Here is a 13,390-nt window from a genome sequence, read left to right as displayed (position 1 = left end):
ACCCCCTGATAGCGCCTGCGCCTCCCACAGGTCGGCGAATGACTTCCTTTCCGACGACCTACTAAGCCTAGGAAAGAGCGAAGATGAGAGGGGCAGATAAAAGGAGGGGAGGGAGGGATTACATGGTTCTGGTGATTTTAGTCACTGTAATTGGTGATTTAATATGTCGCAAATTAATTCAACCATATTAGAATATACTTTGTAAGAAGGCAAAGTAATAATAGATATATGCTTTATTCGTGTAAAGAGTTAAAACCTCTATTTACAATGTGTTTCTGTACATATGTATGCACAATATTTTTATAGCTTTTTTTATATATGTTCTCAAAAAATTTTCTCTTGAAAACGTAAATACTGTCAGAGTTAAAATTAAATATAAAATTGTAAAAAACAGACAATATAAATTTTGCGTTTGAAAGAGGTCTTATGATCCTCAAGATAGATTAAATATTTTGAAATAAATAATTAAAATATTCATGTAAATGTACGCCAATTTTCCTTGGTTATAATTTTTTTCAAAGTTGTCTATACATTCCTGATAAATTTTCGGTGTATTAAAAAACGCTTTAATAAGCCCTTAAAAAAATTTGTAATAAAAGGAAAACAAGCGTTTTAAGGTATAAAAAGGGCAAAAATTTATTCAAAAAAGAAATCGCGTATTAAACTGTATTTATTATAATAGTATAAAATGGGAAAGACCGATGGTAGTAGAAGATGCGATAATAATACATCGATCGTATTCGCAATTATATACATAATACAAGTAAATTTATACATAATATATATAATATAAACGCTTATATACACAAAATTGCAGTTTGCGAAAAACTCGACGACAAGAGATGTTAGACAAAGAAATTCACATTTAATCTTAATATAAGTCTTTTTTCTTAAACAAGATCATACATACCTTGAAGGACCAAAAAAAAATATTCGTATTATCATTAATTAAAAATGTTTCTTCGTTTTTTTTTTAAATAGAATTGTATAGATTCAGAACACAAAAAAGCACCGCAAAAAAACGCAAAACGTTGAATCATAAAGACTGGAGTGCATGATATCTTGATAAGTTTTTCGATAAATCCTGGTTCTTAAGCATAATCGCATAAACCATGTAATAATATAAACCTTAAAAAAAAGCAATTAATAGTAAAATAATAACAAATAAATTCTTGTTCACAAAGTAATACAATCAAAATTATTTCTTTTCGTAAATTTTTCAATATAAATTTTTTTATAAGATTGTATAAATTCCACGACATCGAAAAAACAGAAATTACCTTGTAAATAATCGATTCGCTCCTTTTTTTGAGCTGCAAAATTTTCAGGTATGTATCTCAGATAATTCTTAGGTTGGATTCGGAGAGCACGCTTTTGGCGCTGTGAGCGTGCTCTATCTTTCTTCGACATTCACTGAGCAACAAGGATAGAATGATACTTTTAGCGCTAATAGCGTCTTCCCGAACCCAGCCTTAGTGTATAACATCCTCCATTTTTAAGATCCAACATATTTCTGAAACCTTCAGAGTCAGTTGTAATGATCCAAGTCAAATGCACCTCAGTCTTTTAAAAATCCAGTCTCCTCACTCCAATTTTCAGAATTCAATTTGTCAAAATGGAAACAACAAATTTTTTTTAAGATCTTTTTTAAGGATTTTATAAATATTTCTTTTTTTTGTTTTCAAAACAAAATTTGTTTCCAAGATCTTTTTCAAAAATTTAAAAAATCCTAATTTATTTCTGTCTTTTATGGTAGCTCGTCAGACGGTAGCGGACCCAAGTCTTGATCGCCAGATCCCATTGGCCCATCCACATCGGCATCCGAACCCATAGGAAGCCCGACCACTTCCGGCTGAGAGACTGCTCCCTCAGCGGCTTGAAGAAGCATAGGATTTCCAGCGGCATCTAGAACGGGATCAGCTGTGGCTTCAGCAAGATTCGTCACCGACTTGGACTTAACGCACTGGAAATCAACGTGACGACTCTTTGCTTCCTCTTTTTCCCAAGACATGTGGATAAAAGGTCGCTGAACGTAATTGTAGATGACCTCGGCACGGCCACCAGCGCGTTTCTTCACTTTTTCTTTGTAAGTTGGGTATCCCTCGATACCTAGACGAATTTTCTTAAGACCACGCTCCTTCATTACTTGCTTGGCCACGTCCCGGTTCTCAATATACTTGAAAAAGCGATACATTGCCGTACTATTAACAGCTGAAAATAAAAAGAGAAAAGTTGTAATATTTAAAAAAAAAATTACTGATATACATATTAATATAAAGTAATTGATATTTGATGAAATCTAGTCGATTTCAATCTTTCAAAAATAAAGAGAATCAAGGGAAAGTAAAAAATTAAAGTACATAATTAAATAAAGTCATAAGATATATATTATCTATATCTTTAACTTTGAAATATCTCATTTTGTAATAGACCTCGATCTTTAAAGAAAATTATTTCTTTTATGTTTATGTGTATTTATATTTATTATGACGAGGTTTAAAGTCTACTATAGTAGACTTTAAATTATAGTTAGGTTGCACACAAATTCCAGATCGCTACATAAATTCAACCGCTTCCTGAGGGTGCAAGGGGTTAAATATATGGAGCACATTACAGGATCATATTAATATCGCGAGCTACTTTGAGCATTCGTTGTTGAAGAAAATAGGCGGAACTAATGGAGATTATACACCTTCAAAGACAAAGCTAATCGATTTTACACTGAACATAGTAATAATGCGTAAGGTTAACGCTTGTTGTATTTCACAATTTAAAAAGTTGCATGTGTTTTCTTAGAACTTTTGAAGGTTACTTATAGTAAATTATATGAGCTACATCAAAAATATGCATAAGAGAAGATTTAAAAAACTTTTAAGTGGTTACATGCAAAGTACTTACAATATTCTAAAAATATTTATTTTTAATAATTTAAATAAAAATAAACTTAAAAAAGACATACCATTCAAATTTAATGTTTCTATATTAATTGGTATAAAACAGATATATCATAAAAACTAGAAGTTACATTAAATATTCATAAAAGATTTTTTTAGTCTATTTTTACAATAAATTCTCAATTTAGCTAGAGATATATATACAAAATTTGAAAGTTAAAAATCGTATTTACTTTGAGAATATTCTTCTCCCATTTGAGGAGGATATTCCTCATCCCAATCGACAACATCGTCCTCTAGCAGTACAACAATGTGGCACTCGCGATCACCACGTCGCGCGCTGTTCACCATCAATGGCAAGATTAGATCCTCCAAAAATACTTCAAATTGGCAGCGTGCACCTTCATTCGACAATTCGTGTAGCAATCCTCCTATAACAACAAACTTTTTAGTTTTGAAAATCCTCTCTTACAACAAAAATAACCATATACTTTATAAAATTTATAAAAGAATAATTATGTTATAATATATAAAATAAATAAGGCGATAAAAGTGTATATACTTTTTTCATAAAATATATACTTACTAAGATTTTGGCATTTTACTGTGCTAGCATCAAAAGGTACTAGCAAGTAGTCGCAAGCTTCTCGTAATTCCTGAACACTTACAGTCGGAGGACATCGAATTACTCCACCCTTATAATATTCCAAGATGGCGCGGAAAACCATAGCAGAAATTCCGTCGGCGACTTCGTATTCACCGCGTTCATTAGGCTGAGCATATTCCACGCCCGAACTGAACATACGACCTAACATTGTGTTAGGATGCGCTGTAAACAAAGCTGGATCAACGATAAATCTGAAACAAAAAAAATTAAAACGTAACTAAATTTTAAAAAATCAATAAATTAAAAAAATAACTAAATTGGGGTTTAGCAATCATTAGCAATAATATGTTTTTGAGATGTACAATGATAACTATAATTTTTTAATAATATAAAAGTAGCTTCCTAGTTTTTAACTTGCTGTAAAAAGTAATGTCATTTTTGTATTATAATATGATATAATGATATGAACATTAGAATTTAACTAAAATACATATAGAAATAAATTTAAATAAATGTTATAAATATTCTTAAGATGTATTCCCATTGATCAAAAAAAGGTTCATATAAACATGGATCTAAAAAGGCTTAATTTCTGAAATAGAAGAAATTTTATTGTAAACAATGAAACATCTTAAAAACTAATTACTTTTATGTCGAAATATACCAGAATAAAATATATAATATCAATTATCTCATAAATTATTAATTCTTTACTACATTAATACTCTTATATACAAAATAGGATAAATTATATTCTGTTAAGAAATCGATGGCAATACATCCTTATAATAACTTATTGATTCACACACTGTATATTTTAATGTCATATTTTTAATTAATTGTGTGTGTGTGTGTGTGTTTTTATTATCACCTGGTATTATCAACGATGAGAGTGATTCTTTCATCACTAGTTGGTTGATTGCTAATCCCGGTAGTAGATGCTGTTGCCGATCCTCCCGATATTGCGTTATCTCTGCTATTGTTTTGGTTTTGATTCTGATTTTGTTTGGTCATATTGACATTCGATCGAATTCTGCAGGGAAGATTAATTGGTCCTCTTAATGAGCATATATGGTAACATATTTTTTTTATAGTGTGAGAAATTTTTTGATAGATGCACAAGATAATATGGTATTAGCACGGTTTTTAAACCTACCTTATAATTTGCGAAGCCCGGTAGCTCGATTTTGAGATATGCAGACATCATAAGAAAAAAAATTGTTCGAAAGAAATATACAGTTAGAATTTGGTATTTCTTTTATTTAATTAAAATAAATAAAATGTTATTTCTATAATAATAAGTTACACAACAGACAGAAATATGTCAAGAAATACCATGTTATTTCTTATAAAGATTATTTATAAAAATCAGAAAAAAAAAATTATATATATTTTTTTAATAAACATTCAAAATTTCATAAAATAAAAATTATACCATATTATCGCAAAATTACTGTGTTTCTTTCTCTTCTTTAATGTCACTTTTACTCAGTAAAGTTCTTAAATTATATTTGGAAAATCATAAAAAATAAGGGCATAGAGAAAGAATTCTTGCTCTTATCTGTTTCCTTTAACGTGCATTTACCTGTTAACGGGTTTCGTGCCATGCGAATTTCTCCGGTAATTTCCGGAAATGAAAAAATGTCGATCGCCACTGCTGTCCCTCTGTACCAGACAAGATTTCGGCTTCGATGAGCCACCACAACTACATGCACAGAACAACCACGTAATCTTATACTAATTGACTACCAGTACAAGCACTCATGACATCTCTACTATTCTACTTTGTTTGTTGCTTTCGAAACGTTTTATTTAATATATATATTATATATATATATATATATATATATATATATATATGCATATATATATCTTGCAAAAATGCAAATTACAGTGCAATTATGTTAATGCTGTAATTAAATTGCTGTAATTAAAAAAATGTTTTAAGCATCTATAATGTAGGATATATTAAATGTTACAAAAATAATCCTTTCGTTTATACTTATAATAGACATTTATTCGGCGCAAAATCGAATTTTACGTGTTTATATCATAAGGGGAAAAAACTCAATTATGAAATATTGTATTGGCTTCAAATGTGACTATTAAGAGGTTATACTACTCAGCAAAAAAATTTTTTTCCGTTTTTTTTTTATTGGCTTAAATGATGCATAAACTATCTAAAAATGATATTCCAGCATAATTATAAGTGGGAAACATTAAAAAAAATTTTTACAACTTAATTTCCGAAGCGCCGCCGAGCGTTTTGAAATGTTTAAAAATGTCACTCCATCACGCGCAGCATTTTGAAGCGTTGTAGTCAAGTCGGTATTTTTATATAGGTAGAAGTAAGTTATATTTTCTTAAATTAAGTGTTAATTAAATACAAATGAAAGTTTAAACGCCGTCGTTTGGATAGTAACGCCGAAATCGGTATTAAGCGGCAAAACTGTTATTGATATAGCGATTAACGTTGCTGCAATCACTTATAATAATAGTTTTCAAGAATTACTCGCTATAATGAGTACACTTGAACTAAAGATTAGCCACAAATTTTATAATTATTGTATGGAAATCGATGAACGGCGCGTTCAAGCTGCAAACTGCTCAGCATCAATAAACAGAAAAACGCGCGGAAGGAACCTTACATCGCTTAGAAAGGAGGCTGAAGAGCAATATTTAGGCTTGGAAGAAATGTTTTACGGTCCTGGGATAGCAGAGTGAAGGTAAAAAATCAGCAAGCCGATGTTTTCAATTTTTCATGTAGTAAACATGTTTTCAAACTTTAAACGCGATTATCTCAGAACCATGTTTTTCAAATTGGCGTGCAGCATAACTCGGGCAATTTATATTCGATTGACTTGAAATTTGAACTGTAGCTTCTTAGATAGATTATCTATCGAAGTACCAATGATTTTTACGATCAATAAATAATTACATTTTTTATAAACAATTTAAAATCAATTTTTCATCGAAAAAAGTAATTTTTGTTTTTAAATGCATGCCAAATTTGTAAAAATCAATATTTTTTAATAATTGTTGGTACTTCCAAAGAAACACTTATAGAATATAAAAAAATTTTTTTTATCCCTGTAGATGCTGTATGAACATTGCTACCCTGCACGCCGTTTATCTCTTCGAAAAAAAAGCGTTCTTAAGTAACTTATTGCCTCGACGCCATTTTGTACTTTAAATAAAAAAAAATTTTTTTTTTTGTATATCTTAAAACTTACATAATAAACCCTGTAAACTTTAGTTTGATTGCTTTATTAGTAGTGGAGAAAAAAATTCATAAAAAAGCCTCATTTTTCAGCGCGCCTGGGTAGTATAACCCCTTAAGAACAGAAAATGTCTATTTCAAAGAAATTATATTATCAATTATTATTCTGTGTATTCACGTGCGAATATATACATAGATATATTTAAAAAATATAAATATAAAGAAATGTATGGACATTATACAAAGTGATAATGTTGGAATCTCTTTGAAGTAAACATTTATGTATACATATACGCACATACATATATGTATATACAGAGCATCATATATATGTATAATAACAAATTCTATTCTGTAATAATATATGAAACTAAGAGATAATAAAAAAGCAGAGTGCTGGCTTTGCAAATTACTCTAATCTCTTCATAATTTATTATAAAAACAAGACATATCTTTATTTTTCTATATGTAAAATTTTTAAATGCATAGCCTAAAACTACTACAATAAATACTTAAAATAAATCAATAGGAAAAATGTATAATACACATTTACAAGATTCATATTTTATATTATAATATTATTATATTTTAATATATTATATGAAGGGTTTTTGTCACAAAAACCAAATAAGTACTGTTTTTTGTATCTGGATTATGGTATTAAATTCTTATTCTTTTCCATTAGTGTCACATTGCAAGCAATTTTGTTTCAGCAAGAGTTAAAAAAATATAAATATGTAATAAAATTGTAAAAAAAGGTAATTTTTTTTTCTTTAGAGACACACTTCTCAGAAACTTCTTGAGCTTGTTTTTAGATTTTATAGGAAACCTTTCATTCATTTAAATTCAAATATGATAATATATATTCTTTTAATATATGAAATATCAAGATATAAATATCAAAAACAAAATTTCAATGTATATTATGCATTTTTTTTTATTTACATGAATCTTATATAAATTCAATTAATTTTATGCCAATCAACAAGATAATACCATATAAATTTATATATAAAGAATAATTTGCATGCAAATAATTAATATTAAGACCAAATCTAAGTGCATGCTAAGAAATCTAATACATTATAGAAACTAGAGATAATCTTCTCTCATTCATATATATATATATATAGAACAAGTTGACTTTAAGTCATCTAAAATAAAAGTCAACTTTTTAAATGTCAATAATCTTCTTTGCTTTGTAACATACCAATGGAAATAGTTTTTATAAAAGTGAATCTATAGGTTTATTCTTTTTAGTTTGATTTTCTTACACAGTTTATCTTTTTCTCTTCAATGTAAAAAGAAAGAAAGGAAAGATAAACAGTATGAGAATTTCAGGTTTTGTGTAAAAGTCATCTTATAGGCATTCTGTGTCACAAAATTAAATGACTAAAGTTGGATTGGGGAAAATTTGCAAATTACCTCAGTCTGTTCTTATATAAGTGTCTCCCTCTTGCATCTGTCTCTTTGTAATCAGTCTCTGTGTCACTGCTGCTGTCTTGCATGTAATTAATACGCTCTGATGGATTTGACATGTCGAACCACCTAAGTCAAAAACACATAGAGTATTGTCCAATTATTGAGAGTAGCTCAGAAATTCAATCCTAGGTGCTTTTTTAAATACCTAAATTATATTTTTACAGAATATGTAATTTTATTTAAATTCTTAAAGAATCCTATTGTTATAAAATTTCATTGAAGGTAAAACTTTAGTCTTATAATTAAAGAAGCATTTAAGATTAGATTTCTAGCATTTATGACGCTGTCTGTAATTTAAGGCCTTTAATTATCTTATAGAATAGAAAAAAATCGCAATTTTGCCGATCTTCCTTTCTTTGACGGAATGTCAATTCAACATTTAGCAAAAGCGTGGTATTTGCACGCTTATGTTATGAAAACAATGTATCCTAATCTTTTGGCAAATACTTTAACCTTAAAAATTTATTCTTATCAACTGCGTAATCTTCATACATTTCTAAACTTTATCTCCACTTTTTTTTAAACAACATCAAGTGACAATTTTAATTGTTGTCGTTTTCTAATCATTGATTATCTTATACAAGTTCGCGTATTCTACTTGCAGTATTTACCAAATATAGAGAAAGTGCAGCGTGAGGCAATGTCCTCTACAAGTCTTATCAGCCTGCAATGTCTTAACCTACCTTCGTATTGTCTATCTCGGAAAAAATCTTGCTATTCTTATAAAAAGTCAACGATACGTCGCACAATACTTACGAATTTAAGATCGAGACAAACCAACTGAACCGTTTGAAAAGTCTCCTCGTGGACTCGCAGATCTCCAGATCGTATGAATCAGCAGGAACACGGGTTAACCCGATGACAACGTCTCTCTAATTGACAAATGTAATAAATATAACTACATTCACATCCACAATATCCACATTCCATCCACCACTCCTTTAATAATTACAAAATATACTGGGATCCAATAACAGATATAGTTAGACGAACTACTTTCTCGCGCATACGCACTACAGAGAGTGCGTTCGGGGAGACGCTATTAGCGCTACCAGCATCAGTCCATCTTCATTAAGCTGGTCACACACACTTTCCGTAGAACGTAACAGTAAGGTTTCGACATGTTGAATTGGGCGACCGTAACAGTAAGCGACTAAATCAAGTACGTGATTGGTCAAAACCTTACTGTTACGTTCTACGGAAAGTGTGTGTGACCCGCTTTACTCATTAAAAGTGAAACAAGAATAAACTGATGCTGATAGCGCTAATAGCGTCTCCCCGAACGCACCCAGAGTCTACAGGACTAGGGAAATGCAGTAAATTGGTCTGTTCTTTCTAGCTGCACTGTTGCACCGGTGCAATAAGTTAAAGTAAGACAAGTATATTTTTTCTCATTCTAACTTATTGCATCAGTGCAACAGTGCAGATAGAAAGAACAGACCAAATATATACCATTAGGTTTGTTCTGGTTGCCTACACTTTTACACTTCTACGAAAAATATAAGTTCTTATTGGTTTATATTTTTAACCAGCCAATGAGAACTTATACTTTTCGTAGAAGTGTAAAAGTGTAGGCAACCAGAACAAACCTATTAATTTCGTGTTGTTGCCGTAACCTGTAAAAGCTTTGGTCTGTTCTTTCTAGCTGCACTGTTGCACCGGTGCAATAAGTTAAAGTAAGACAAGTATATTTTTTCTCATTCTAACTTATTGCACCAGTGCAACAGTGCAGATAGAAAGAACAGACCACTTGTTAGACGTTTTGATTGGTTGCAAAATAGTGGAGTTCTGAAGACTCGAGAATTTCTCTATTCTGCAGCCAATCGAGACACTCAAAACTTTTTTTTTTCTACAAGTGCAGAAGATGGTACTTTGGTCTGTTCTTTCTAGCTACACTGTTGCACTGGTGCAATAAGTTAGAATGAGAAAAAAAAAACTTGTCTTCCTTTAACTTATTGCACCGGTGCAACAGTGCAGCTAGAAAGAACAGACCACTTGTGTTTTTGGCGAGATTTTGGTTTCACTGCCTTGCAATAATTTTGTAATGCCATTTTTATACTTGTATACAAAACTGTGTAAAATTAGTGTAATTATTTAGTAATTATGTAGTTTAGACCCATCACACCTCTAAACTAAATAATTACCATTTATTTATTCATGAGTGAATATTACATTCATGAAATGTACATACTCTTTTTCATAACAAAGTATTACAACGAAGTACAAAAACAAATTTTTCGTTAGACGTAATCTGTGTTCAAGTTACCTCGTTTATGTCATTAATCCCACGAAAAATGATCTCAAATATATTGAGTGTAATTGTGGGCGCATCTAGTTTTGTGTACACTTGCTACATTTTGTGCAAACTAACTTATTTCTTGTCAAATCACGGTGAAAATCTACATATAACATCAACAGGTATATTATTTGTTGTTGAGTGATTGTTTTTACAAGACTAAACTTCTACAAAAATCAACTCGATTGCTTTCAGATGACAATGCAGCTGAACATACTCTGTGGTCTCTTCTAATAAATATGTTGCTTATTATAATCTTTATTTTTCAACATTCTATTATGGCCAATGAATTTGTCAAACACACCTTCTGTAGACTACACATTGATCACCTCAGCAGAAGTATTTACAATGCCTGTACTTCAGCCAGTCTCCATTTCCTGATCAATAAATGGCAACAAACTCCAGTCACTACAGTTTGGAAATTTGATACTTCCAATGAGACAATTTGGATGATATTTTCTAGCCTCCATGTATTTGCCTGGAGTATTATTTACAGTGGATGCATCATGATGGATATTGCTGAGCTCTGTGGACTCAAGCAGATATGGTACAAAGTATCTAAGAGAAACAGTCCAATGGATACTAAATCCAGGGAACTGCGCAGATATTTGAAACATATGAGGCATCCAAGTTTTACTGGATTTCTTGCAATTTTATGGATCTATCCTATTATGAGGTGAGATTTCATAAAGTTTAAATCTTTACATCTGTAATAGCTTCTTTTTTTCATTAATATGAAACGTCTAATTTATTATTTGTGTTCAGTAATTTCGAAAGTCCTTATAAGACTTATATTTTGTACGATATCTATGGATTGAACAATTTACTATTTTTATGCAATTTCTAAATTGTGAAACAAGTCTTACTAACAAATAAAATAAGAAAACTAAAATAAATGTATAGTTAATGTTTTTTTACAGTGCGGATCGAGTATTATTATCCACAATATTGACAATGTATATGGCATTGTTATGGACAATAGATTTTGAAGATTATAATTATCACGTCAGATATTTCAGACAGAAGCAAATAGAATTGTCTTAATTACATTTGTTATTTTTTTCTATCATAATTTCTTATGTTATCAGTCAGTGTTCTTTTTTTCATTGTCATTTCATTAACTTTGTGTATATTTATAACAGATTAATATAAATTAATGAATATTAAAAACGTATATACTTATGTAATAACAATTTATAAATATTTCGTTAAAAAAAATATCTAATATTGTATATATTATTTAACTTTATTAAATAAATGAATAAAATATTAAGTAATAACTTTATTACTTAATAATATAACTTCTCTGTTTTCTATGTATTGAAAGTTCTTATACCCAATGGATTACTGTCTCTTTCGAGACAAAGTACCACATTACCCAAAACGCTTTATGGGCAGCAGTTGTGGGGGTAAACTGTGCCTTTGACTGATATTATCGATTCTTTTTGGTTCAAGCCGGGTCCCCAGGCAGGCCTCAGGAAGATCATAATCTCCAGGTAGGCCCCAAAGACCTACAAAGCAGATACCCTGGCGAGAAACTCGACAAGTCTCTTATTTATTATTGCTTATTGTTAAATTCCAACTTAAATATGTAAGGCACACTCGTCAGCAAACTTGATGATGGCTCTAGCTAATTTCCTGTTTAAATTTGTGAGTAGGGATTCCACTGTGAAAGGAGCAAAATATTTATAATTAAAAAGTTTACTATAGAATTCCTGTCTTGCCTCGCTATAATTGGGACAAGCCCAGAAAATGTGATTAATGTTCTGCATTGGGCAACCACAATCGCACGCCGGTGGCTCAATTAAACCAAATTTGTGCTTTGTCCTTCCAGTATACGGATAGCCTGCTATTATTCTTGATAGAATATTTTGTTGAGCTCGGTTCAAACCGAATTTAGATATATTGGTGATGTTTAAGTCGAAGAAATTTTCCATATAATAGTTTTCTGTCCCGATGTTGATCCTCTTGAAAAAATCGCCCTCAATTTTGTTATAGTTCATCTTTAGAATCCTCAAAGCATCCGTAAATGTGACCTTATCTTCCAAATATTCACCTACCCAGATAACCAAGCGTGATTAATCATTTTAGTTGATAAAATTTTAAGAAAGCGGTCAGCAATATTAGTACGGTAGGTTGTCAGCAATATGACGGCAACATGACGACAACTGATGACTTGTCGTTGCGTCAACAGCGGTCAACAGCATTTTGATGGCAACGTGACGGCAACGAAAAAGAGATAATGTTTTCCTTCGTGTGTCGCATATTTGTTCTCAATCGTTGCAGTTTTGTAATTGATTCTCGTTAACAAAGTTGAAACAATGTGTAAGTATTAAATGTTTACAACAATTTGTCAACAACGAAGTAGCATATTGCACGAAAATAATCACAATATTTTTTATTGTCTATACCTTTGCAAATTACAAAAATACGTAAAAAAAAATTACACGTACAATATTATGTACCCAGATAGCACACGGTCCTTAGGACGTCCAGGACGGACCTCGTGGATATCCTGAGGATGTCCTGATTTTATCCCGGGATGTCCTCAGGACATCCTGAGAAATAGCAAACGAGCGCCACTTTTTAGTCCTCAGAAAATCCTGAGGACAGTCCACTGGACGTCCTGAGGATATCATAGGATTTCCTCAGGACATCCTCAGGAATAGCAAACAATGACCACTTTTTGTCAGATTTTCAAGATTTTTTTTAGGATTTTTGATAAATGTATTGATTTTTTATAAGAATTGAAACGTTTCTCAGAAAAATTTAAAAAATAAAAAACTCTGATTAATTTAGAAAATTTTTAAATATTTCTAAGTATTTTTAACAGTTTTTGAGAATTTAACAAAAAATTAAAAGTTCAAATTATTTCTATGATAATTTTGTAA

General features: G+C 30.7%; 2 protein-coding genes across 4 annotated transcripts; one reads left to right on the top strand and one right to left on the bottom strand.

The window, feature by feature from the left end:
* Nucleotides 1–218: 218 nt before the first annotated feature.
* On the bottom strand, nucleotides 219–9,235 carry LOC105840163 (BTB/POZ domain-containing protein 10). 3 transcript variants are annotated; one of them, XM_012686997.3, is made up of 7 exons: nucleotides 8,960–9,235; nucleotides 8,147–8,269; nucleotides 5,087–5,206; nucleotides 4,373–4,534; nucleotides 3,481–3,752; nucleotides 3,128–3,325; nucleotides 219–2,211 (listed from the first exon to the last, which is right to left on the bottom strand). In XM_012686997.3, the coding sequence occupies exons 2-7, from the start codon at nucleotides 8,257–8,259 to the stop codon at nucleotides 1,748–1,750; spliced, it is 1,329 nt and encodes a 442-aa protein (XP_012542451.1). In that variant the 5' UTR covers nucleotides 8,260–8,269; nucleotides 8,960–9,235; the 3' UTR covers nucleotides 219–1,747. The 3 variants fall into 3 exon arrangements, with proteins under 3 accessions (XP_012542451.1, XP_036146524.1, XP_036146525.1); XM_036290631.1 differs by lacking the exon at nucleotides 5,087–5,206 and having other exon boundaries at nucleotides 8,960–9,232; XM_036290632.1 differs by lacking the exons at nucleotides 5,087–5,206; nucleotides 8,147–8,269; nucleotides 8,960–9,235 and adding an exon at nucleotides 4,658–5,068.
* A 931-nt stretch (nucleotides 9,236–10,166) lies between these two features.
* On the top strand, nucleotides 10,167–12,936 carry LOC105834555 (nurim homolog). The gene is made up of 3 exons (XM_012677120.3): nucleotides 10,167–10,621; nucleotides 10,695–11,175; nucleotides 11,420–12,936. The coding sequence occupies exons 1-3, from the start codon at nucleotides 10,477–10,479 to the stop codon at nucleotides 11,541–11,543; spliced, it is 750 nt and encodes a 249-aa protein (XP_012532574.1). The 5' UTR covers nucleotides 10,167–10,476; the 3' UTR covers nucleotides 11,544–12,936.
* The last annotated feature ends 454 nt before the right edge of the window (nucleotides 12,937–13,390 follow it).

This window comes from Monomorium pharaonis, chromosome 8 (assembly GCF_013373865.1).
Source record: "Monomorium pharaonis isolate MP-MQ-018 chromosome 8, ASM1337386v2, whole genome shotgun sequence".
Lineage (NCBI taxonomy): Eukaryota > Metazoa > Arthropoda > Insecta > Hymenoptera > Formicidae > Monomorium > Monomorium pharaonis.
This window is presented reverse-complemented; position numbering and strand designations above follow the sequence as displayed.

What these genes read in the sequence shown, in the direction of transcription:
- LOC105834555 (XM_012677120.3), top strand. Translation starts at nt 10,477, where the DNA reads ATGTCATTAATCCCACGAAAAATGATCTCAAATATATTGAGTGTAATT. An exon ending in TCTACATATAACATCAACAG is followed by an intron (nt 10,622 to 10,694) that starts GTATATTATTTG and finishes GATTGCTTTCAG; the next exon opens with ATGACAATGCAGCTGAACAT. An exon ending in TGGATCTATCCTATTATGAG is followed by an intron (nt 11,176 to 11,419) that starts GTGAGATTTCAT and finishes GTTTTTTTACAG; the next exon opens with TGCGGATCGAGTATTATTAT.
- LOC105840163 (XM_012686997.3), bottom strand. Translation starts at nt 8,259, where the DNA reads ATGTCAAATCCATCAGAGCGTATTAATTACATGCAAGACAGCAGCAGT. An exon ending in TTATATAAGAACAGACTGAG is followed by an intron (nt 5,207 to 8,146) that starts GTAATTTGCAAA and finishes CTGTGCATGTAG; the next exon opens with TTGTGGTGGCTCATCGAAGC. An exon ending in GGGAGAAGAATATTCTCAAA is followed by an intron (nt 2,212 to 3,127) that starts GTAAATACGATT and finishes TTTTATTTTCAG; the next exon opens with CTGTTAATAGTACGGCAATG.